This window comes from Ursus americanus, chromosome 29, assembly GCF_024610735.1.
Source record: "Ursus americanus isolate L20-20 chromosome 29, mUrsAme1.1.p, whole genome shotgun sequence".
In the NCBI taxonomy this organism is placed as follows: Eukaryota; Metazoa; Chordata; class Mammalia; order Carnivora; family Ursidae; genus Ursus; species Ursus americanus.
The window spans coordinates 26190216-26216171 of record NC_142155.1 but is presented as its reverse complement, the minus strand read 5'-3'; the positions used below and the strand labels follow the sequence as shown (position 1 = coordinate 26216171).

Sequence of the window (25956 nt, the reverse complement as noted above, 5' to 3'; positions counted from 1 at the left end):
CACCTTTATGGCATATTTTTTTTCTCTCTAGTTCCGGTTCCTCCCAAATCTGTGACTTCTCTGATGATGAATAAAGATGGCTTCCTGGGAGGCATGTCCGTCAACACCGGCGAGGTATTTTGCTCGGTCCCGGGCCGTTTGTCTCTGCTCAGTTCCACTTCAAAGTACAAAGTAACTGTGGGGGAAGTTCAGAGACGGCTTTCGCCCCCCGAATGCCTCAATGCGTCTCTCCTCGGCGGCGTCCTCAGAAGGTAAAACCCCCAAACCAGTTATTACGGGGTGAAAGAAGAGGGCTCTCCTGGAAACCAACAGATAGCCGGACGCAGTTGCCTAGCAACCGGGCGTCCAGAGCGCGGCCTCTGCGCTGCGCGTGCGGGGAGCCACGGCCGCCACGTGCTGGGGGCCGCGCGCGCAGACGCCGCCGCCCGGGGACCCACGCGCCGCAAGCATGCGCCACCTCCCTCTCCCGCTGTTGTCGGCCCTGGGAACCTCCCTTTTCCCTGTCCTGTGCTTGGTGCCTGGCTCCTTCCTATCCTGGGGACACTTCGAGGGCATTCTCTAGCCTGAGTGAAACTAAAACAGACGTTTCCTGGAGTAACCAACTTTGTACCAATAATGTACTGTAATATTTCTGTTTTGGTTTAAAATATGGTTGGCAGCCGACGAAATTGGCGACTACCCACCAAAGCGTTGTTCCCTACAGTTTGAAAAATTCCGTGCTAGACTTGCGACCTCCTGTCTTCAGCAAGAACACCACCAATAATAACAATGAAATAGTAATAGTTATTTCTTGGGGGCATTCAAGTGCTCCCTAATATGGGAAGAAAACATTCCATAGACTCCTTGTGGAAAATGAGGAAGAGATAGCTTTTATCTTCAGATTTAAAGCCTTCCCCCAGAATCTCTGCCAATGCCTGGACGGAGGACACTTTGGTAGTGTCTCTGATATGAAGGTGACACTGTAGGAGATGAACTTCTCAAGTTAGCCTCTTTGGGGAGTTGAAAGTCCCTTTCTTTCCTAAAAGTGGCTGTGTGAACAGTACCACAAGAGAGGACAGAGTAACTGGATTTTTTCTTGTATTTTTGCCCACAATTTGGCACATACAGGGAGAGTTTGGGAGGAAGTAAGGGTGTGGCTCATGGATTTTTCTCACTTTGAATCCTCTTGCTCTGCTCTCCTGAAGTGAGTCTTTTGAGCCCTGGAGTGTGAAAATTTCTTTCAATCACCCCTGGGCATTGAGCGTGTGTGTATAAAACTTGCTGTGAGATTAAGTGAGATAATCAATATACAGTGCTTATCGCATAACTAAACTCCCTAAAGTGTTAGTTTAACTGCTATTGCGATTACCATCATCATGTTGGTTTCATGTTTCAGTCTTCCTTCCCCTTTTAACCCAACTCCATTTTATAGCAACTCTTGACCCCTTCCTTCCTCGAAAACCCCACCTGTTTCAGCTAGTTAGTGCCTTCTTTCTGAGCCACCCAGTTCTCTCTCTCTTTTCAGCAAGGTCGTGCTTGCCCAGTTTCTGTTCACCTAACTGGCTCCATTACAAGGAAAGAGCTTGTGTGTTGCATGTGCAACTTCTACCTTTTCTGGACCCATAACCTACACCCTAATTATTCCCATCTGGTATCATTTTTTTCTCACGAGATAAAAAAAAAAAAGAAAATGACTCAATTTTTTTATGCTCTGTAATGCAGAAATTAAGCAAACCTCAGCAAACTATCAGCAAATAACCAAAAGGAAAGGGGGAAAATGTGCTAACCTCAAGTTAAAACCTCTTCAAGCTCCACTGGGCTTTAGATTGCTAAGTCTAAACTTTGTTTCAGGAACACTCTGAGGTTAATCAGAATGTTAATTCTTGCAATTTCAGAGCCAAATCGAAAAATGGGGGGAGATCTTTGCGAGAAAGGCTAGAAAAAATCGGTTTGAATTTACCCGCGGGCAGGCGCAAAGCAGCAAATGTCACGTTACTCACCTCCCTGGTGGAAGGTAAGCAAGACATGTGGCCATTTCACGAAGTGGCTGAGTTTAACCGTTGGCTGAAGGCTGACATTTTACACGTTTCATGATTAACTGGAAATCACTGCGATTGTTGTGCCCTTATGAGTTGGATGTCAAGCGGCTGCCTGAGAGAAGTTCAAAGGTCCTTTTACTTAGAGGGAGTTGGCAATTGTAGAGAGGCCAAGGGACATGTGCGAGGGTCCCTAAGCTCTGAAGAGTTCTCAGGTCCTGACTCTAAGGCAGTGCAGGGGTCACTTCTGCCACCAGGTGCAGTACACAGTGTGTGAAACACCCTCTGTATGAACTCTCGCAAAAATAATTCTGGAAGCAGCAATACATTCCATACCTCTCTCCTTCCCAGGTTCTACCTCTGAATCGTAGGCAGTAGAAAGTACATTGTCAGTTTATGAAACTAGTATTTCATTATGACCCCTATGGTTATTTTAAAACTCATGCCACTCCCAGGGCCCTATCTCCTGCTGATTACCTGGGACTTATTATTAATGAAATATGGCTTAGTGAAGCCAGTGAGGCCTAGGAGAAAATGGGGTCGAGGATGGTGGTGAGCAAACAAGGAGGGGAGTCACATATGATCTTCACTGTAGATTCATCAATTGTGAATTAAAGGCCCATAATTATAACAAGCACATTCTAATTTGCTCATCATTTTGGAGTTGGGGATGATATTTATGGTATGTAATAAACAGGATCTTCTACACAGTTGAGAACGAGAGGATCTGCAGTTAATTTGTGGGATGGGGAAGGGATAGGAAATACAGCCAGATGGTCCTAATGAAGGAAGTTGTAGAATTTTCTCTAGAGTCTAACATGTTGGTCTTGGTTTTTTCTTCTATTTTTATGGAAGTGATATTATGACACTCCTGTGGGGAATTGGTTTTTGGAAGAAATCTTAGAATATGCAAGCAGCAACCATAAAGTCATCATATTTATAGTCATTGCACTTTGCCATCTTTAAGGCAAAGTTGCCTGGCCCAAACTTACCCTCCAGGGGCAGCAGTCACCAAATTTCCTGATCATACTTATTAGCAGTTGACTCAGCCCCAGCGGTGGGGGGGTTGGGGGGGTGTTACTTTTTGCCCTTCAGGGAATTGCTAATATCACTGTCCTTATTTTGTAAAAGCAGTCAAGGTAATCTCTATCCAAGACATGAATTTGGGTGGAGAAGGGACAAAACAGGAAAACTACTGAAATTCCAGTATTCGTTTGACAGTTTTCAGTCTTATGGGTCTGGATCATTGCAAACATCATGCCTGAAGTCTTTTGTTGTTACTATAATAATGATGATTAAAAGTAAGTCATGCTCCTTAAAAATAACGTAGCAATGGGATAATTCAACATATCTCTTTTTCATGTTTGGTATCTTCCCTTGAACACCTAAGGCTGTGCATTAAAGGGTAATAATGCTTTGTTTGAAAGGGGCTTCCGCATAAGCTGAGGAATCTCTCAGATGTCCAGGCTTTCTATAGCTGCTGTGTCATCTTGTGCAGTAGAAAGTCCTTAAGTAGGAAGATGATGACAGGAACCTCTAGGAGAAACCTGAACCTATCAGGGAATTGACAAAGAATAAATATTTCATTGCTGGACAGAAACACTCATTCCATATAAGTTTTACATATGTTCTTTAATATATGTGGACATGTACACACGTGGAATTATGTTTGTATAAATTAGTTATTAATAAGAGGTGTTCTTCCTAGTGCAGTTATAGGAAGATACAAAAGATAATACAAAAGATAGGAATACTTTTAAATTATTTTTAAAGCAGGTATAACAGGTGCTTTTAAAAGGGGGCGGGAAATCTGGCTCGAATATCCAGCCACCTGTCTAGGTGCAATTATAAGGTGGCTCCTGAACATATCTGCCTGTTTCCTTTAAGAGAAAGCATGGAATGTAGGAGGCCCAAAGCTATTCAGGGGATGTCTAGTTAGGACTTGGTTAAAAGGATCATCAGGGAGAGGCTGGAAAGAGCAGCAGGAGCAAAGTTTCTTCCATCAACTTTTTGGCCTGAGAATCATTTTTATTTGGGCATCAGTCCTACCTTTGCTTTTGCCCCCAACAGCTGGCCTCTTCTGTAAATAACAACAGTTGACCAGGAAGGATCTCTTGTCCTGGGATGATTAGAGACTAGGTGCTGATGATTACCTCTGCTGCTGTCTTTTCAGGGGAAGCTGTTCACTTAGCTCGAGATTTTGGGTATATCTGTGAAACGGAGTTTCCTGCTAAAGCTGTTTCTGAGTATTTGAACCGGCAGCACACCGACCCCAGTGACCTGCACTCCCGAAAGAATATGCTCCTGGCTACCAAGTGAGTGTCCCAGACCCTCAGCCCTCCTCCCTGACTCCTACCCTTCTGAGTCACCACATTACCCCGCTTGGGGAGGAAGTGTTGGGCAACGGCAATGCAGACCTCATTTGTGGAGCAGGGAAGCAGCTCAGTGGTAGAAGTAGCTTTTGCAGCGTGTGGATTGCTGGCTAGGAGCCCTCCCAGCTCCACCCTGCTGCCCTTCTCTCTCTCCTCCCCTCCTCCCCACCCAAGTTGATTATGGGCTTTGTGTTTCTCTCGGTCTCCTGTATTACCAAGTTTCTGGGGGAGAGTGGCTTTATTAATATGAATCCAGGCTTTTTTACAGTTCTTATCCCCAACCCTGGGGACACCAGGCAGACTTTTTCTGGGTTGGTCCTTGTTCCAGTTCTTCTCTGGATCCCTAGGTGCACATTTCTGCCTGATTTCACATCTCCCTGTCATATGCACGCTCGGGGTGTCTATATGTCACCCACGTGTACCCATCTCTACCCGCAGCTCTAATTATTCTCTTTCCAATGTTGCTGTTTGGCATCTTCCACAGACGTAAAATTTACTACAACTCCAGAGGGGAAAATAGTAAATCTCTGGCTAAATTTAGGTCTAGAGCTCATTTGAACTTTTACAGTGGGTTTTCTATTTATTTGATTTACTCCTGTCTTTGGCTTCAGTGTCATATTGTTGGTGTTTTATGGCCGGCTCAGGCCTGCAGTGGGCGGTGCTGCGTGCACCCGCACGTTTCTCTCGCAGGCTCGGCCCAAACAGCGGCGCTCATTTATTTAGTGCTGGAGGACGCGGTTTGTTCCGTTGACAGCGTAATTTAAAGAAATATATGGAAGGCTGAAAAATCATTTGCTCAAATTTGTCCAGATGTTTTTGAGACGTGATTGGAATTTGATTGCCCCTTTCCGCAGGGTCAAAAAATATTAATGTCCCAGAACTTTAATTGCTTACAGACCCTGCTTTGGGCTTTGAAGATTTAGAATGTTTGACTCTAAGCATTTGTTCTCCCCAGTTCAGAATTTCCTTTTTGGCACTTTGGTAATGAGTACAAACTTAAGGAAAGACTTTAACCATCTCTTCCAACGATCAAAACCTGGCACCCGTCCTCTTTTTGGAAGGTTTCCTTCTGATACACCAGCTAGCAATGTAATAAATCTGTTGCCCTTTGCCCCTTGCCTCGATGTCTGGTGGTGGGGGACGTGTTGGTGCTTTATAAAAGAGTAAATGTACTTTGGGGGAAAAAATAAAACTAAATTGTATAAATTAGGTAATAGGATTCCACAAGCGCTGTCATTTCCCTAAGGAATGCTTGTAATTTCCCCCCACCCCATCACCTCTTGAAACCCTGTGACTTCACTTAGGTCACCACTTCTTAACCTGGGGTATCAGAATCATCTGTGGAGCTTTTCCAAGATTTTTATTTGTGGGTCTAGCCCCAAGCTCCCTGAATTGGAATCGTGGGGGCAGAGGCATGGATGTGTGCTTTTGAGCCCTGCAGGTGATTCCAAGGTACCCCTGGCCTAAGAACTGCCCTGTTTAGATAGAACGGTTACCTATCTCTTCCTGGTTCTAAGGATGTACGTGTGCATTTCGAATGGAGAAACCAGTAGAACGGAGGGTAGAGAGAGGATGCCTGTTAGGATTCTCTACCCACCGACATTAAAACCAAAACCCTTTCACCTGCGGCAGGTGGGGGTGGGGGAGGTATTCTTTGTCTTGCTCAGCCATTACTCTTCCTGGGAGTAATACCCCTGGGAGTAATACCCCTGGCAAAGGATGCCCCAGCGTCACTCATATGACCTCTAGGTACCTGCCTTGTTTACCTAGTGTCCAGGCCCCACATGTCCCCAAGTGTCAGGCCATGGGGAGGGGTGGGGGCAGGCTGGGACTGGAATTCTGTAGTTTTTCTTTCTTACCATCACCCCTCCCTCCACCAGTGGAAGCAGACTGACAGAAGTCTGCCAGTCTGTGAAAGGCTATGGCCTTTGGGATGCCATTCCTCTGACTGGTAGCGGAGCCAAGCCATTGGACCTTCCGGGCTAAAACCCTCCTATATTAACCCTCTTGTCCACCTCCTATATTAAAAATTTCTCAAATAAGCTCAATTCATAGTTAGGCACACAGGATTTCTAAGGCTGAGAGATTTCTCTAAATTGTAGTTGCCTTGAGGAAATAAAAACCTTCAACAAATAAAAATCTACGCTCCCCAGTGTCTTAACCATCTACCTGTAGGTTTTATTTAAACAATGTAGGAATCCTTTTATATTGGCAACAGTCCTGTTGTACAAAGATTTTCAGTAGCCTCTGCTTAAAAGAAAGGGAAAAGGGGGGAAAATACACCTTCCTTCCTAAATACTGCAGGTAAACAGATTTTTGCTTTGAATGGAATCAGCATTCTCTCCTGGAATAAACAGTTGCTTGCCCTGGGCCATGCAAGTCTCCGGCAATCTGCTTCTGTGTCAGGGACAGGCTTGTGGCTCAAGGGCCTAAATCTTTCAGGGCTTTTTGAGCCTGATCACCAAGAGGTTAGAAAGGCAGAGGAGAGAAGGGGGAAAGGGTTTTTACAAAAACTGCCAGGTAGAAGCCAAAAATTACTGAATATTCAAAACGAAACGCTAAAGCCTAGCGGATTTCCCAAGCAGAGTCTAAGCGGCCCTGGAATAAGGGGGAAAGACTGGATTTGAGAAAAAAGGCAAGGCGTTGGGATAGAAGGGGTGCATAACTTCCCCACCCCCGCTTTCCTTCTAGTCCCAGCTGCTCCAGAAGGGAGAGCGCCGGGAAGGGAAACAGAGCGGAATCGTCCACATTAGCCTCGCTCTCCGGCTCTATGGTGACCGGGTGCCTCTGGGCTTGTGCGAGCGTCTCCTTTCTAATGCCAATGACAACAACGCTGAGAGTGATTTTTTTATGCCTCTCCCACCTCTTTGCAGGCAACTCTGTAAAGAATTTACGGATCTGCTGGCGCAGGACCGGACGCCAATCGGGAACAGCAGGCCTAGCCCCATCCTGGAGCCGGGGATCCAGAGCTGCCTCACGCACTTCAGCCTCATCACGCACGGCTTCGGTGCCCCAGCCATTTGCGCCGCACTCACGGCACTGCAGAACTATCTCACCGAGGCGCTCAAAGGCATGGACAAGATGTTCTTGAACAACACCACCACTAACAGGCACACGTCTGGGGAAGGCCCAGGTAGTAAAACTGGCGACAAGGAGGAGAAACACAGGAAATGAAAAATTAAAAAAAAAAAAAAAGAAAAATGTTTTAAATACAAAAGGAAAACAGAAAAAAAATTTAATTTTAGCTTTAAAATGTTGGATTGGCTTTGGAAGAATTATATTAGGTAGAATACACATACAATCAAATTTTAAAAAAAGAGCTAAATAACTTTAAAAAAAACCTGAGGCATACAACGGAGCAACAGTATCGGTTCTCAGTGTCTATTTCAAGATACACTTGGAGACAAACGTCCGGATTTTCCACTTCGGTTCTTTCGAGCTTAGTAATACTGATAATAAAAGAAAACCATGATTTTCCCCCTTTGGAAAATAAACATAAGACTAAACATGAGAAAACGCTAACTTATTGGAAGAAAATCGGAGAAACATTGTTGGTGTCAGTGCTTTGAGAGTTGGTTGACTGAGACGCACGAACTTTTTAATTTTTAATATTTTTTAGAAAACTCCCTTCCAGTCCTCACCCTTCCACCTCACCTCACCCCTCTCCCAGCCACCCTTTTCTACGTTGCTCTCCCTCCCTCAAGCTGTCACGGGAATTTTCTGGGATGAAAATGAGTGTGGTTAGCCCCTTTGCGTTGTGTTTCAGTCCCCTCAGTACCCTCACCCCTGCCCTGCCCTGCATTCTTAACTCACCAGAGCCCAGCTCCTGGGCCCTTGGCACCCTTGGGAGGGCGTGGGTGGGCGGGCGGGGAGGGAAGCCCGTGGTGGTGCCGGCGGGGGCTGCCGCTCGTGCCGGCAGGTGGAGCAGAGGCTCCTGCGGCTGAGGAAAATCCGGATCAATAAGTTGATTCAGACTCATCATCAGTTCCTTTCAGAAATGTTACTAAGTCTCAGCCTTGCCAGCATCTGCATACAGAGAATCTTGCATTTGTTATATTTGTGTCATCTACCAATTTTAAGAACAATAGTAAAAACAAAAGCACAATATGAATACGTTGATTAGTATGTAATTCCTTCGGAGGGGTATGTACCATTTCATTCTCTTCTGTTTTCCAAAGCTTTGCCCGCATGGTTTATGAGCTTCTTCAAAGAGGACTTGGGCTTCCTACACAATCTATAAGGTACAGAGAAAAAAAATCCGATCCCTTTTTAATCAAAGCCTGTGTGTCAGAATTCTGCAGGTGCACTTCTTTAAAGAAGCTCAAAGGGAATAATTTAGAAGGTGGCCAATAAGAGATTGAAGCAGCTTTGAGTCTAGTTGCTAACAGATACCTCAACACGGAATTTCAGGGGAGGGGGAGCTGAGAAATGAATTTTAGGGGGGGAAGAATAAGGGTTCTTGGAGCCCAATATTTTAGCAATATTGCCCTGCCTTTGAAATAGATTCCATTTCCTTGGGCTCTTTGGTGATTGCTGTTCTAACCTGTAAAGAAGCAGCTTTTCGAGTGGTCGTGGGGAGGAGGGTGGTGCAAGCTCCCGTGTTTCAGCAACAATTGCTTTCTTACAAGATGCTTTATGAATGAGACACTCCCCCCTCCCAGACATGCACTTGTTTTGGCATATAATGGCAAAATAATGAATGCAAAGTGAAAGGAGATGTATTTCAGCTTTGAATTTTACCGTCTGTATACACTGGGACTATTCCCAGTGGATAAAGTTTCCTGCATTTAATGTCTCTCATTCTGGCAGCCCTGCTCCTTTCTTGGGCTTCATCTGAGCATTATCATGAAATAAGATCTGGAATCCATTGTCCCCAGCCTCCCCAAAGCAGTGGGGAAATCCACCCCCAGTGGTCTCTAAACTTAGTGTTGATACATGCACCTTTTTGTACAGACTAGACCTTAGGATCTTTGCAACATCCCTGAAAGATAAAGATCCAGATGTCTGTTCTGCTGGATTTACACCTAAGATCCACTGAGACTCTCAGTTCTGCCGCCCCGTGGGCTTTGGCTTTGGGGGGAGGTTGGAGGATTGGGGTTTAGGCACCTGCTGAGAGCTTTGCGTTGACACTTTTATATGGGAGGGAGTTAGGGAGCCAGTTTCAGGTCACCAGGAAGGTCCAAGCAACGGTTATGTCACACCCCAACCCATCTACTGCTAGCTCCTTTGAGGACTTCTGGGTGTGCTAGGTTCAGCCCTAGACGAGGTGAAATACAAAGGCTGGGAACTAAACCTTATGGAGAGTGTAGACAGTCCATCTCTCCCCAGCTCAGAAGCCTGCGCCTTTGTCGGAGGGCCTGGCCGCTTGCATTATATGTGTTCTGATTGGAAAAGGCCAGGAGAAACCACACTGAAAACCATCGTCTCCTTTCCTTGCAGGGCAACGCGCCCCACGCGTGTGACGTGCGAGAGACGCGATGGACGCGCCTTGCTCTTACTGTGCAGGTCCTGAGAGCGTGTGGGCCACTCGCGCCCAGTCGTGTTGAGGACATAGAATCAGCCGCTGGAGGGGCCTCGGGCCGCGCGGGCCCTTTTCGCTCTCGGTCTCACCCTAAGGGCTAAGGCGACCGAGAAAGCCCCATTCTCCAGTAGGTAATGGGGCGGCGCCACGCGGGCTGCAGGCGGGGAGGGGTCTCAGCGCTGCCTATGCCCTTTGCTAAGAGCTACAGCTCCGGGCGCCAGCTCCCGGAGGCAAGTGGCCTAGAAATGTCCGGGGAATCGGAAGCTTCCCCGGGCTTTGGCAGGACGAAAACTCTCCCTCCTTACGCTCCTAAAGGCGGATGATGGGATGCGAATTGTCCTATTTGGCTATGCAGGCTCTCTTTATCGCCCTTCGCCTTCATTCGAGTGTTCCTCCCGCGCCCCCGCTAAGTAGAGCTCCTTGCGCACCTCCTCCGCCCCACCCCCCGCGTGGAGAGAGCCCACTGCCTCCCCCCTCTCCCTCACTTCTCCTTTTATGTACGACCCCCACCCCCTTTGCTTTCGTTAGCCAGGCCCGCTACGTTTATCTGATAATTGAGTTATTAAAAGATTTGGTTTCCTTGGGCCCATAAATCAATAAACAGTAGGATTAACGCAAGAGTTTGCCTTTTAAGTCAAGGGAAACGTTTAAAACAAGCCCCTTTGAGCTTTGTTTTCAAACCAAACAGGTGAGTTGCAGCTCTTCCTCCACGCTGCACTCTTTAGACATTTTATCCATGCCGCGTGCCCCCTCCCGAATGCTCAGTCCCAAACCAAAATAGCTAAAGATAGAAAAAAGGAGTCAGGATGTGGCAGCGCTGCCTTCACACTTTCCACTTTGCAAGTTCCTTTTGGAGGTTCCAAAGGTCTCCTGACCATTCTCTGTCCAACCCTGCCTCCTCCTACAGGTATTATGGGTCTCAGGGGGAGGGGGAAAAAAAAGGCGGGGAAGCTCTCTGGGAGAGGCTTCCACCATCAAAATGATCTTTAATTTCTCCCTCAAATTAGGAAAGTCACTTTCTCTCACCACCCCACCCCCAAAATTATCTTGCATTTTCTTTCCTTCTCTCTCTGGCTCACATCCTTAGCTCTCTCCACCCCCACATAAAGAACCGAAGAGGCTTTCAAAGACCTGGCTGTTTTATTTTCTTTGGCCAAGGAAACCACTTTCTCTCAAGCAATTATTTCATATCCTATGAAAACTTTGGTTGAATGGAAAACCTGAAGCCCAGGACTCATCTACACACTGTTCCTCTGGTACAAAGCCTTACTTAAAAGGGCAACTCCTTCCTACTTAGAGTGTTTATAGAGAATTTGTCATCACATCTGATATCCTGTATGCGTAATACATTATGTGGAAAGGAAATAATAACCTTAAACCATCTGATGTTGCCTCAAGAGCCCAAACAGTGTTTCCCCTCCTGTGCCAATATATGTTAAATTATCGGGGTTAAAAAGAGAAAGAAAGAAAAAAAGAAAAGAAAGCAAGAAAGCAAGAAAGAAGAGTAAGAAGAAATATCAAAATATCAAAATTCATTTTTGTTTTCTTTCAAAAAGTGGAATGAACACTATTCTTTAAATGCCAAAATTGACTCCACTGTTGAGTTGGTCTCTAATTCACTAACATTGTTTTTGCCACACAATCGAGAAATATCACTATTGACTCTTCAGAAGAAGAGTTCTGGAGGGTATCCATGTTAAGTTTGTATATATTTATTTATGCTTAATTTAATGGGAATGTGTAAATATGGCAAGTAGTTTGGGATTATTTATCTGTGAATCTATACCTCTGTGAATGGGTGGTTAAAAAAAAAAACCAAGAAAAAAAAAAAAAAAACGCTTGACCCTAGGTAGAATCCTATCTGAATTTTTCCGTTCTTTATAGACAAGCTGTTATGGTAATGGGTAGAAATTGGTTTATTGTCCAGTGTTGATCTAATTTACACAAATAAAAAGACTGTTGTGTTTTTGTTGTGTTTTCATCTTCAGTTTCTTGAATATGGACATTGTTTAATTCTACAGACAGAAAAAAGTATAAAGAAGAATTTTTTCCTTTTTGCCTCCTCTCACCAAAACACAGGCAATGTTTTGTTACAGCATAAATACAATAAATTTTGCTTCTTAGAAAAACAGACACTTTTGTTTTCACTAGGAGGTGTTTTTTATTTTCTTAATTCCAAGTTGACACTCTTCTCTCCTATTTCTAACTAGATTTACAATAAAAGCTCATGTTAACTGCATCTCTTGGTTTATTTTTGCCCTTCAACAAAATGAGGCGTCAAATTTACTTCCCAGGTAACTAAAAGACTCTGTGTCCCAGTAACTAATGGGCTCTGAGTCCAAGTCAAAGACGATGCTCCCCTCCCACTGCTAATGGGATAGCATTCTGGCATGGTGTTCCTTGGAGGAAATGGTGCAGGAGATGCTCACAGGGCCAGGTATGGGCTCCTGCACCCCACACCTGGGGATCTGGAGGAGTTAACTGGCTTATTTCAGGATTGAACCCAACCCTGACCTCACCAGCTGTGCAAGGCCCTCCATAAACAAATGAGGAACAGCTCCTTTGACCTAGAGGAGGAAAAAGACATAGTTGTCTTAGGAGGTTGGTTCTTACCTTAGGCTGAGAGGCTGCCTAGAGAAGCCAGAGCTTTTCTCATTTGGGTTAATGGGCTGCAGCCCAGTCCTAATGGGCTACAGTGATCAAACATCTTCTCAATCTGTATTTCATCCCAAGGCTTGGGCGTCTTCCCTGAGGCAAGGAAAGTAAAGTCATCCAAGATGTTACACAGTTGGGACAAGTCACTGTTTCTCTCTGGACCTCAAGGCCTTTATCTGTAAAATGTGGGCCTCTTAGGGTTCTTTCCAACATCCAAATATTGCCTGGTTTAATTATAAAAAGCAGAAAAAGTAACATGTATGTACATTTAAGGATAATCAACAAAGTCGAATCTTGATAACTCCAGATTATGAGAGTACGTAGCATGTAGTTGGTGCTCAGTTAATTAATAATATGCCTCCCATATCAATTTTCTGTTTTTCAGGTGAATCATTCCCACTCGGACTTCCCTATAGGGAAAGACAGAAGGGACAATGGAATCTGCTTTATGTGAGATTTTCCACTTGTTGGCTCCCTTATTAACTAAAGAAAGGGGGGGAGGGTATCATGGTTAGAACTATAAGTGACTAAATCATAGAACTCCCCTGCCCCTCCCCAAAAAAGGGAAGTAGAAGGAAGGAAAGAATTGCAAGGGAAATGTGATTAAGAGGGCATGCAATCCATTTATCTATAATGAAAATAGGTATATGTATTTGTCTCTGGCTCAACTGTATTACACTGAGTTTCCTTTTCATTTGCTCTTTGGAGAGTGAGGGCTTGGTTACCACTAGGATCATACAAAAGAGGCGGTGAGTAATTTCCATCTCTTAGGGCAAATTCTCCTACATAAGTGTCAGCTCCAACTCTGGAGAAACAGACCTGTCACCTATTACCCCATAGGTAAATTCCAGACCACCCCCCTTCCCACCACCATTTGACAAGGCAAGTATCTGAGACAATCATCTTTACTAGGTAAAACCCAGGATCCTGAGGGGCCCAAATGTAAGAAAAGAACTAGGGGAAGACATGCAAAGAAGAACTAGAAAGAGAAGGAAAGGTGTAGGAAGCCTGAGGCAGCCTTGCCTAACAAAATGGCCTTGTCATAGCTCCCCAATTCCTTTGTTACTGTTTTACCAGGCTGCGGAGGGAGTAAGGAAAGCCACAGCTAGACCAGCTAGGCTGACGATCCTGACCAGAGTCCTGCGTAGGGACCCTAGGTAACCTTGGAGGAAGTGTCGCTGCTTCCTCTGCCTGCCAGGAGGCAGCCAGCCGGTTGAGCGGTTTACAGTGCCCCCTTAAGTCCGCCTGCCCGCGGTATTAGCGGCTTAAGGGCCCTGATTAAAAATAATGCCTGGAGGAAGACTCGATTATTTTTTTATGAGGCCACATTCTTTTCCTCCGTTTGCAAATAACAGCCCCGTGGGGTCCCTCCCCTAAGACCCCAGGGCAGACAGAGCTTAGAGCCCCTAGAGAGATGCTGGCCCGAAGGGATGTGTCCCTTCCTGAGGGCGATCAGGACTCCCGGACGCATGCTTGGACTTCCAGAGTGGTTGTCTGTCATGTAGAAGCCTCAGAAATTAAACGCGCAGCTCACAAGTCCATTAATTTTAGCTTCCCATTAATCTATTTATAAGTGAGCCAGCGCTGGCTCTATAAATACAGTCCTATAAAATTGAACTCCTTCCCATAAATCTTCCAAGTTGTTTATTTACATGTATTTCCTCGTCCTCTAACGAGCCTCCTTTAAACTTGGGGAAGATTCGGAGAGACTCGACCCGGGATGGGGTGTGCTCACCCCTCCCTAGCTTCCTGGTTGGAATCCTAAACTCCTGGGGAAGAAAGGAGATGCGAGGAGGCAGAGGGAGAGGGGGTGGGGTGGAAAAAGAGGGCGAAAACTCATTTTTCCTTCTTGACTTTGTTTCCTTGTTTCTATCCCAAACTCACGCTCTCCATATTTCCCATCACCAGCTCCACGTTGATTTATATTGTCATAAACAGCATTCTTGAGACTATAGCTTCTGTCATAGCTTGGGGTGAGCTCCTTTTTCACTTCCCTAGCAGCCACTACTTTTAAATCAGGGCTCATAAATAACCCCGTCGCTTCTTTAGGATGAGGTCAGTCAAACGTCTCCTCAGGTCCACTTTCTTGCTTGGACCCTTCCTTGCCCTCCCCCAGGTCACTAGTTGACACACTCCCACCGCCTTTCCCGCACGTTTCCAGAACGCAGTCGCGGACAGCAAGGTTCAGCTTGGGCACCAGAACAGTGACACTCACACCCAGGCAAGGTGTCTGCGTGCGCACGCACGTAGCACGCGTGCGCCGCGCCAGGCTCCGCCGAGCCCACGCATACCGCGCGGCTGCCCGAGTCTAGGCACGCTCTCCGGGTTGCAGGGGAGGGAGTCGAGAATCACGCACGCGCGGACACAGGCGCAGTGGCGCCGCCCCGGGGGCACAACTCCAGCCCCCCCGCTACTGCCCAGGGAGCGGCACACGCTGGGAAGGGTGCCTGCTGTGCTCCTTCGAGATTGAGGCGCCGAGTTTACGAAGAAGGTTGTAGTGTGGTCCGTGTGTGTGTTTGTGTGTGTGTGTGTGTTCATGCTCAGATCGAGGGAGCAGTTTTGTCACACAAGTTCAATACGTTCCACGCAGGTCACCAGCTAGCAAAGTCTGGCAGTGATTTTTTTTTTGCCCACTTGTTCGAAACCTTATTGGTTCTGCCCACGCTGCTTCTTTCGCTTTTTCTCTTCTCTCCGAAGGTCTGCCGCCTTCTGGAACTGACTCAGGCGAGAGGCGTCCAGACCCAAGTAGGGGTCACACCTGCTGCCGGGAGAGGCCTCTGCATAAAAATGCTTTTTAAAATTTTTGAAAAGCAGTTCAATAGCCAATGGACTTAGCAAAGCGTGACTTGCCCAGACCGCGAGAAGGGCAACTCCGGCAGTCATCTGTAACTCGCCCACCAGTTAACGTTCTGGACGTGCCTGTTAGTGGATATATTAGCCAACGTTTGTAGGATGTGGCTGTCGAATGTCATTAGCCAACATACTTAACTGAAGGGGGGACATGGGCGGGGCATATATGCGAATATTTTGGGGAGGTCAGAGTCCGCCCTCTATAATAGTCAAATGTCCCTTCCTGTAGGGACATTTATCAAATGACTAGAGAAAAGGAGCTGGCACAAGAACAGTGGGGTATAGAGACGTGGGAAGGGGAGTTTCTTTGGGACTGAGGATTGGGCATGTGAGTCTTTTCTGGGGTGGAAACTTGACCCAGGTCAGACCGGTACTAGGGACACTGAAGTGAAGGAGGATCGAGTCAACCCAATGAGTTCTAGCGCTCTCCATGTGAACCATTGGGTCCTGAGCCGCTGCAACCTGGCATCCGGATGCACAATTAGAGGCTGGACCGTTTGGGAACACCTGATTACAGAAGGGCCCGTGGCTGTTCAAGTGGGAAAACTGAGTGCGACCATAATCTGAGTTTCTAAGGAAATAGGACTTTAGATAACTTCCTCACAGCAGTGGTTTTTACTGTTGAAATGTCGACCATTCAAGGTTTGGAAAGGGCCTGGGAGGGTTGTACAAAAGAGCTGGGAAAATTACAGTCAAGACAAGGAAAACAATATAAAACCAAACCAAACCTCGGTGTTCCATCAGCCCTCACAAAAAAAAAAAAAAAAAAAAAGAGAGAGAGAGAGAGAGAAAGAGAAAAAGGAGGTGCCAGCACTAACTTTGAGATCAAGGTATTAATGTAGGACCAGGATGAATTTTGTGCATATGTTATTTTCCTTTATAAATGATTTTACCAGAAAACTAGGTGACAGACCTTTTTTGGGGGGAGGGGTTATTGTAGTTAGGGTTATTTACACACACACACACACACACACACACACACACACACTTCACAATATGGGAAGTCCCCAAGACCCGGACTAAACGAAAAACAGCCACAGTGAAACATTTACCAGTGTGAATTTTCTCTGCCATGAGAGTCCCATGTGTTGGAAAGATTTTTTTTTTCATGTCTTAGGTTTTAGGGCTCTTGTTTTCAAGACCAAATTCTTTTGGCCAGAGATTCCTAAAGATAGGAAACTTCTAAGGGTTGAAGCAGAACCACGCTTTATTCTTTATAATGCATTGTTTCACACACTTTCCCTTTTGCTGGCTTTAGGAAGCAGGGGGCACAGGCATGAGCCCTACCAACAAAACGGGCCCACTGAGTGATTCATTCACTTTTATGTTCAATCTAAATATTCTTTTCTTTTTCAAAAATAAGGACCATTCAAGACAATGGGGCCAAATAATCCAAAGAAGGATCTAGCTGATCTGGGTCCCTGTGACCTTTTACCCTTCCTTTAATTCTCAATAGTGAACATCTGTGTTTGGTGGCCAATGTCTGAAAGTAATAAAGACAATTAGAGCATTTTATTTTTTCTTGGGGAGAGGGGTTTGGTTGCCAGTGTGGAGAGGTAAAAACTTTGTCTATGACACTATTTTGCAGGATGAAACCAGGGGAATACCAGCCACTAGGCCTTGCTGCTCAATAGGACCTGAGGAATTGAGCATAGTAACTACGTACACTGAAATTACAGGTAATTCATATTGCTTCTTTGTTTATTAGCCTGTGTAAAATTTTTAAAAATAATCCTATTGTTTGTCAACTCTACCACAAAAAGAAAATAATGTCTACCTCTCTCCAGCCTTGTATTGAGTTTCCTTCCAGTTGTGAAGACTGTTAAATTAGGTTCCTGAATACATGCTCCCTCTCACCACTTTTGTGAAGGCTCTTCTTTCTCTTCCACCTAAGAACAACTATCATCAAGTCAAAACCAAACAACTTGACATGTTAATTGATTGAAAAGTATTTCAGCTTTTGGTGTGTAAAACTGTGAAATCCACCAATCTTGAGGCCATTTGAAAGGTTCAAAGTTCTGAAAGAATAAGATATTTTAGGGATAATTAGAGAAATTTATCTCCCAAACAGATGTCAGGGGTGAAAAAACATGTTTTCTTAGTATGTGTTGTCCTCTTGGCACTCTGTTGTGGGCTTTTGGTGATGCAAAGGTGGTTTCTTGTAATGGACATATGAACGCCCCCATATGAATGAGCAAACCTGTTATACATCCATGCATGAAACTATATAACTTTTTTTTAAAGATTAATTTATTTATTTTGAGAGAGAGAGTGTGAGTGGGGTCGTGGGGGGAGTGGGGAAAGGGGGCAGGGGGAGAGAATCTTTCAAGCAGACTACCTGCTGAGCGAGGATTTGATCCCACAACCCATGAGATCATGACCTGAGGTGAAACCAAGAGTCAGATGCTCAGCCGACTAAGCCACCCAGGTGCCCCCTATATAACGATTTAAAACTCTCCAGTGAAGTTAAAGTTGAAAAGTGACTATATTATAGACCAAATTATATATGGACTATTATATATTGTATATATTATATGTATCTCCAGGAATCTCTGTTGTAGTGAAACTTTTTAAATTTTTTTTAAAAATTCCATTTATTCATTTGACAGAGAGACGGTGAAGGAGGGAACACAAGCAGGGGGAGTGGGAGAGGGAGAAGCAGGCTCCCAGTGGAGCAAAGAGCCTGACACAGGCTCGATCCCAGGACCCTGGGATCATAACCTGAGCTGAGGGGTGATGCTTAACCGACTGAGCCACCCAGGCACCTCTGCAGGGAAACTTTTTTAAGTGGAGGTCATTTGGAAACATTTTTAATGTTCTAAAATTTGTAGAAGGGTGTGTGTTTAAGAACGAGAGCATGAAACTTTAAAATGAGAATAGAGTTTTCCTGTCCGCTGGACACTGGATGGCTTCTGTGCATGTCATCACTCTTATGCACACACAGAAACATGAGTTTGTAGTTGAATTGTTCTACATTTAATCACATATGTGCATAGGCACACACAGAAGACTGTTTTCATTCACCATTTCTCCTTGATGTTAAACACGTGTTGGGAATTTTGGAACTCCGACTTCTGCAGATCATATTTGTGACTTTGTTCTTACACACGCAGTTTAGAAACCTACAAGGTGATAACTAGGTTATTCTTCCTCTCTCTCTCTGTCTTTTTTTTTTTTTTTTTGCTGTTAATAACTCTGTCCTTCTTCCTTTTCTCTCCCCCACTGGTTTCACCCCTCCCCAGCATTCTGTCAAGCAATAGGCTGTAAAATAGTTATCCAGACCAGCAGCCAGGCAAGTGCTGGTTGAGAGTAATTTCTGCCCCAAGCATTTAGCCCAGGGCAAAGCAAGCGTGCTCTCTAACTGATCAACCTGGATATTTCATTATTCATTAATTTACTGTTTAACCAAATCCCACTCATTATCAGAGGCAACGCTTGGCAGAGCCCAGCGAACAGTAGCAGTTGGTGTCAGGCGTGGAGAATTGGCCCATTTGATCCTGGGCTGTTTTATTATTCAACACCACTGACTGAGAAAAAGGTCCATGAATAATAAAGAGCCAAAGCGTGTTTGAACTGAGAAGCATGACACAGCCTTACAAAACAGCAGTTAGAAAATTAAAGGCAAGGTGGCCCAGACTTTGCATTTTTTATCTTGGCTGTGGGCACAGACATTTATATCCCTACATTGTTTTCAGTGATTTTTTTTTAAGTCCTTAAGACAGAGGCATTTGTTTCAGTCAGTCTCACCCTTTCAAAACAGACCATTGAAGAACTCGGGAGCAAACTTACACAGCAAGAAACAAACATGCCTCCAGATGGGAACTTGAAAATGTCATTTCTAACCTTATAATCACTTAGGTCCTTTGTGGCCCTTCCGAGCTATGGGGAAGATTTGAGTGATTTTAATTCTCTTTTGGACCTGCCATGATTCATACCCTGGGTTAGTTTAATAATTTAATTCATGATGTTGATCAAACACATGTTAAATTCCTTTTCTGTCCAACTTGTTCCTTGATAAAGCTTTGGGTCCTTGAGCCCCTGGCCACAAAGGTCACATAGCAAGGGTTTTAGGGATCCTGTAAGTAATATCTAAAATCTCATTAATGTGAGAGAAGGGCATATGAAATATAGAGGGATGAAGGGAGGAGTTTATGCTCCCTCAGAAGCACCTTTTTTTGAGTTTACAGAGGCAGTAGTGGTCATGAATTCTTTCAGGCTCTGCTAGGTCTGTAAACGTACAAGTGAGTTGAACGCACTTGTTGGATCCATTGGTGGTGAGCTTAAGATTATGACTGCCTTTCGGAACTCCTGTCCTGTCATTCCACTCAGTATCCTTTTTACTCATTGATTTACAGTCTTCGAATAAGCATGATGAGACTTAAAACATAACGATATCTGTACCTTTTGTATGTTACTTTCTACTGCCTAGCAACCCCTTCACTTTATCCGCACACAGCCATACTTATGCAGAGCAATAGGGCACAGGGGCTACAGCTCTTCCATTTAGATGAGTAATAGGTGTGTAGGAAAGTTTCTTGCAACCAGTTAAGTCCATTTGGGCTGCCTATACTCATCAAAAGTTATATATATATACATACATATATATATGTATATATTCTTCCAAGATTCTTCATAACCTGGTCAGGGTAGAACTGCCTTGGTGCTGAGATACTTAGAGTGACACATAAAAGACTCGTCCAACGATGTTGATGATGAGTCAAACTTTGAGTGATTTTTCTTTTTTAATGTTCAAATCAGTAAACAAAGGTTGAAAATGCTAGAGGGAGGCTTGGCTTTTTCTTTCCTCAGGATATTTTCTTGCCTGCCTTGGATGCCTTTGGAAACTGTTGTCAATATGTTATATTTAAAGTAGGATGGGATGTTAGCATGGCAATGATTCTTCTAACATCATCAACCTCAACACTTCATTTTACAGATGCTTAGGGAATGGCCTATCCAACCTTATGCGTGTAGCTCCACAATGAGTTCCGAAGTGATTTTTCCTCTATAGAAGGTCTTAGGGCTTTGGTTTTTATTCTACATAAGATTTGTTAGATTTTTTTCTTCATATATTTTAGCAGTTTTGAAGAAGAGGCTTAAAAAATATTCTGATCCGATATGACTGAAGTACAGTATTTTGAAAAACGGATCATTTATAATGGATGTTCTTTTGGCATTGCAAATTTTGACATTAATTGTAAGAAGAGAGTGAAAATTGTTCCTCCAACATAATTGGGATTGGAGGGTCAGGATAATAAGATAAAGAACTCCGTTGTTTTTCTTCCTAATATGGTGGATGACATTGTTCAGTTTTAAATAAGAGCGAGTATAAGTTAACATTGAGTGTGAACATCATTGAAACTTATGACAAAGTTAATACCTTGACTTCTCAGATCATACCAGCCCTCATTAAATCATAAAACTACACACCGTTGAGTATGACCACATATAAAGAACTCCCAAAGTGAAGAAGTTAGGCAACATCAGGCAATTCATCCACTTGAGAATCTCAAGTTCCGTTCCCTGTCCTCCCTTTTCTTTCAGCCTTGTTGCAGATTGAGATATTGAGTCTTACTCTCTAGCAAATTCTATTTAGGACTTTTAGACCCTCTGTTGCCCCTTTAGTCCTTGGGATTTAGAACTTCACATTGTCTGGAAAAGCAGTGTATGGGAGTTCCTGGTTTTCATAGTCCCTGGAGAGGAGACACTGCTAGAAATTCGGAAGCAGAAGAAATCTTAGCATTTTTCTGGGCTTGATGGATCATAGTGACAAACAGGCCTGGTATAAATATCACCTCCTCTGAGAAAAATTTCTTTCCTAACTCCTTTACCTCCTGTTATACTCTTTAACTTCTCTCCCCATGGTTCTCAACCTTGGCTGCACGTTCAAGTCACCCAGAGACAGTTTTTAAAAATACTAATGTCCAAGCTCCATCCTCTAATGTATTTGATCTGAGACACTGGTATGGCTTCAAAAGATCCCCAGGTGATTCTAGGACACAACTAAGATAGCAAATCAATGCTTTATGTTCCCAGAGCACTTTCTTCAAAATATGCCACTTACCGCATTGTCTCATTATAAAAATCTCTCTCTGGCCGCCTTATATTATAAACTTCAGGTGTAAAGACCATGTCTTAATCAACTTACATAAAATATGGCGTATAGTAGTTACTAATTCATCTAACAGATTCTCATTACGCAGTTACTAAGTTGTAGGATTTGGGGATACATCAGTAACAAGATAGATCTGGTCTTTTACCTTGTAAAATCTGTAGTCTTTTGTCCTTGAAGACAGGTATGTCGATCCTGCATTTGTGAATCTCTCTAGGATTAGCTGATAGCTGGCCAAGAGACATCGTCGTACACCAGGTTATTGTTGAGTGCCTCCTATGTGCTAGACATTGTGCTAGGTCTTGGCTACATTCCAGTAGTTCCAGTAGATGAACCAGGCTGCAAAGACTCTGGGTTGGGGTATGCTGTTTTATCTGCTCTTGGGATTCGCCCATCTTGTGTGTCCCAAATTCTGTCCACTTGGGAGATTTTCACTTACCTACGTAAGGAATCTCAGATTTTTAAAATCTAAAAGATTTCTACAAATTGCTAAAACACCTACGGTTTCAATTCCTAATACTGCACTGTAGGTGGTAAATAGGATGAGTAGGTGTTTGCTTCAATTTCCTTTACTATAGTTTCGCCCCAAGCCAGGACATATAGTATATTTTTCAGGTAATAATGAATTTGAAATTTATATCTGGATATTCTATTATGGTACGCCTATCAACATTTCTTTCTAAATCAAAGATAAGTATCCGTTATGTAGATAAAATAACTATATTTGCATTTCACTTTATGAAATATTTTCATTAATTTAAGTAACAACATTTAATTGGATCCTTGCAACAAGTTCGAGATGTAAGATCAGTACTAAAGCCCCTCTCTTGGTTTTACAGGTAGGAAACCTAAGCTCAGGTTGAGAATTTCAAGCTCACCTTGCAGGAAAGTGGCAGAGCACATAAGTTTGAAGATCTTTCTGTCATTCCATACTGCCATACTTAATGCAAGCCTATATCCATACATACCACAGAAATGCACACAGACTTTCTTATAGTACTTAAAATGCAAAAACAATAAAACTAGCATATGAATGTATAATGGCATGATATATATTTTAATAGTTTACTAATTTACATCAACTGGACAAAGATGTGCGTACATTTGTGAGAAGTTTGAACCATAGAATATTTTAAAAGGATGCAGTATTACCTCTTTTGAGTATATAGAAGAAGTGGACCTGCAATAATTAAATCTTCCTTTTAGAAGTCCTTAGAGTCCTAACTTTGATTAATACATAAAATTGCCTTGTAATTATACTCTCAATTATTTGTATGTAAATGGGTGCTCCCCAAGTGCTGGAGGATACTGAAAACAGTGTATTCTCTTAAACAGTTTATATACTCTCCCTATAATCTTTATTTACACTAGCAATTTGTTCAGCAAGTCTTTTCTCCATTGATATGGTAAAGGCAAACTTCTCTCAGCCAGACCTTTGTTAGGGCAGAAATTCTGATTTAAGTGACTCTGAATTAATGAGGTTTTACTTTATTTGCAATGTAATAGGTTTCCCACCACATGTCTGCCTTTACCTACACATGTAACCTTATTAATATATGTTTTTATACATTTAAAAATATTCTGTAGAGCTAATGATTTGTCAATGAACCTGAGAGGTTTCAAATTATTTTATAGCTTCTTCGTATAGATTTGCCTTAGTCCATCTGTAGCAGTGGAGGAAAAATTCTGTTTCCTTAAGTCCTTTTATGAGGGTGCCAAAAGGTATAAAAATATGAAGCCATTTAATAGCCAGGCTCTTTGAAAGTACCAAGCACACACAGTGTGCATGCTAAGTTTAATCACACTGATGGATTTCCATGTAATGTCTCAATTCCAGAGTACCTCATTAGTGCAGTCAGTCTTGAAGTTCTCCCCGGTGAGTGAAAGGTGAAGGTGACTTGGACACCCGTGAGAGGGTGGCGGGAGATTGCCAACACCCAGAAAAAGACAGTGGGAAAACGCTCTACCAGATGAGGCTATAATCCTAGCTGTGGTCAATGTGTTGAAAGCTTTATATTTCCTGACCACAGGATCTTTCTATAAAATGAACAGGGAGGAGGGATATTCCCAGGATTAGCCAGCTGGCTACTTCTATATGCTTATTAAAATTTCTGGAAGAAATAGTGGGGCCTTTTAGCCCTTTTAAAATATATCTGCTTGGGAAATCATAAGCTTCTCCCTCATCCAAAGTATTTCGTACAAGAGGGCTGGATAAAATATTTTCAAACTTCAAATTTGACAGTTGCAGTGAAAAAATGGGAATATAGAAAATGGTGGTAAAAACAGCAGCGGTAGCAGAAGCAGAGAGAGAATCCAGATGTCACCTTCGTAGGAAATCTTTTTCTCCTCGAAGGACCCGCAGGTCAGGCTTTTTAATTTTGGACAAAACACAGTTTCATTCTATCCCACGCAGGGTACGGGGACAGCCTCCTCTTTTAGAGGCTGCATTTGGAACCGGCTGCCTCTTTGTATTCAATATCCACATGCTATTCCCCTAGCTTGCTGAGCGAATCCCTGCACAATAGTGGCATTAAGGAAAGCAAAGCCCAGGCAATGCATTTGGCTCTTTCTTTAGGGAAGAAAAACAAGCAACTTAATGCTTCACATTCATCAAAAGACACTGGGTCATCATGTATACTATTGAAGTAGTGGTAGAGTTGAGTCCATTGTATGAGAAGTCCTCAGAGTTTTTAGTCAGAACTGTATGACAGAGGGATAGTCTTACAGGTCTTATACTTTCTCTTTCTCCTCTTTTTCCCCTCTCCTCCTCCTCTTTCTTCTTTGAGAGAGATTTAGTAAACAAGATGCTCTCTCTCTCCCTTTCTTTCCCTTCCTCCCCCACTATATACATATACATATGTGTGTGTGTATGTGTGTATATGTATATATGTGTATATATATGTGTGTGTGTATATATATATATATAGAGAGAGAGAGAGAGAGAGAGAGAGTTAGATATAGGTATGGATATAAATGAAGATAGATAAACGGATACAGATATATAAATTGTTCTTCTCCATTTCCTTCTTTCTCTTCTCCTCCTTTAAATAGAATCACTGAGCTAACCAAATCCTCATTTTCAGTTGTAGGGCTCCCGGGATATACATAGAGCAAACTCAGTGTCCTTGTTGTATCTTGAAATTTTATCATTCCAATTGAGACACGTTTTTCCTTTTAATTAATACCTCAGAACCAGTGCATAAGCATGGATATTAAATCAGGGCTTTAAGCAAGCTCAAAGAAAAATCTTTTGTTGAAAAGGATCATGAAAACAATAGTTTATGGTTGTTTAGTTTTTTAATATTTTATAGTGCGCCTTCACATATTCTGTTTCATTCGATCTCTCCCAAATATTCCAAAGTTCTCTGGACCTTGTAGGGTTGGTCAAATAAAGGGAGGTTGGAAAGTTAATAGGCTTGCCCAGTAACAAGGAATGAAGAGATTCTCAGCTGATTCTCTGGAAGTCTTCCAGCTGGCAACGGACACCCTGCTATGTTAGAATCTTCTAAATTGGAACAGAAAATACACATTTATCAATTTGAGTATAAAAATTTAGGTGAATAGTGAAATAATGAATTGGATGACGTGTGTGTGTGTGTCCATCCAACTATCTAGTTCCTAAGGTTGTATGTCAGGTCAAGGGTAGAAGTGAAGGAGAAAGAGAGGGCACTGATTTTTGAGAAATATCTCTGCTTTCTGGCATCTAACCATCAGGAGTTTGGAGCACAGAAAGACAATAGTTTGAATGATTATCCAAGGCAGGAAGGAATGATGGAAATACAGGGATAGAAAGGAAAGTAAGATAGACATAAAGAAGAAATAAAAACTGAATTAAGGAATGTGGAAATGAAATGACTACTAATGCCATTTTTCTTTCTCACTAAGAGCCTGATATTTAGGACCCTAAAGTATTATGTTTACATTAGAGTTAGGCAGACATTTAATAAGACTGAGGTAAGAGAAGTCTTCCTTCCTCCTAAATTTCTCTTCTATTTGCTTTTTGAAGCCAGAAATTTTCTTAACACCAGGCAAAGTTTTTCAATTCTCTATTGTAAATTTAAGATTTTAAAACAAATACAGGTAAAACAGTACGTAGCATGAATGATTTTTTTATTAATAATTTTTTATTATGTTATATTAGTCACCATGCAGTATATCCTTAGTTGTTTTTTTTTTTTCATGTTTTTTTATTATATTATGTTAGTCACCATGCAGTACATCCCCGGTTTCCGATATAAAGTTCGATGATTCATTAGTTGCATATAACACCCAGTGCACCATGCAATATGTGCCCTTCTTAATACCAATCACCGGCCTATCCCATTCCCCCACCCCCCTCCCCTCTGAAGCCCTCAGTTTGTTTCCCAGAGTCCACAGTCTCTCATGGTTCATTCCCCCTTCTGTTTACCCCCCCTTCATTCTTCCCTTCCT

The 25956-nt window shown here is 43.2% G+C and overlaps 1 protein-coding gene across 3 annotated transcripts in view; it reads left to right on the top strand.

Annotated features, from left to right (window-relative positions):
- The window catches only part of TFAP2B (transcription factor AP-2 beta), a 29269-nt gene extending 17566 nt beyond the window's left edge, over positions 1-11703 (top strand). For 2 of the 3 annotated variants that reach the window (XM_045802159.2, XM_045802172.2), the window contains exons 4-7: positions 32-251; positions 1875-1993; positions 4189-4330; positions 7261-7588. In XM_045802159.2, the coding sequence (XP_045658115.1) occupies positions 32-251; positions 1875-1993; positions 4189-4330; positions 7261-7561 (782 nt within the window). In that variant the 3' untranslated portion in view covers positions 7562-7588. Of the gene's footprint in view, positions 1-31; positions 252-1874; positions 1994-4188; positions 4331-7260; positions 7589-8565 lie in introns of those variants that run through there. The other variant, XM_087857035.1, reaches the window with a different exon arrangement.
- Positions 11704-25956: the final 14253 nt, after the last annotated feature.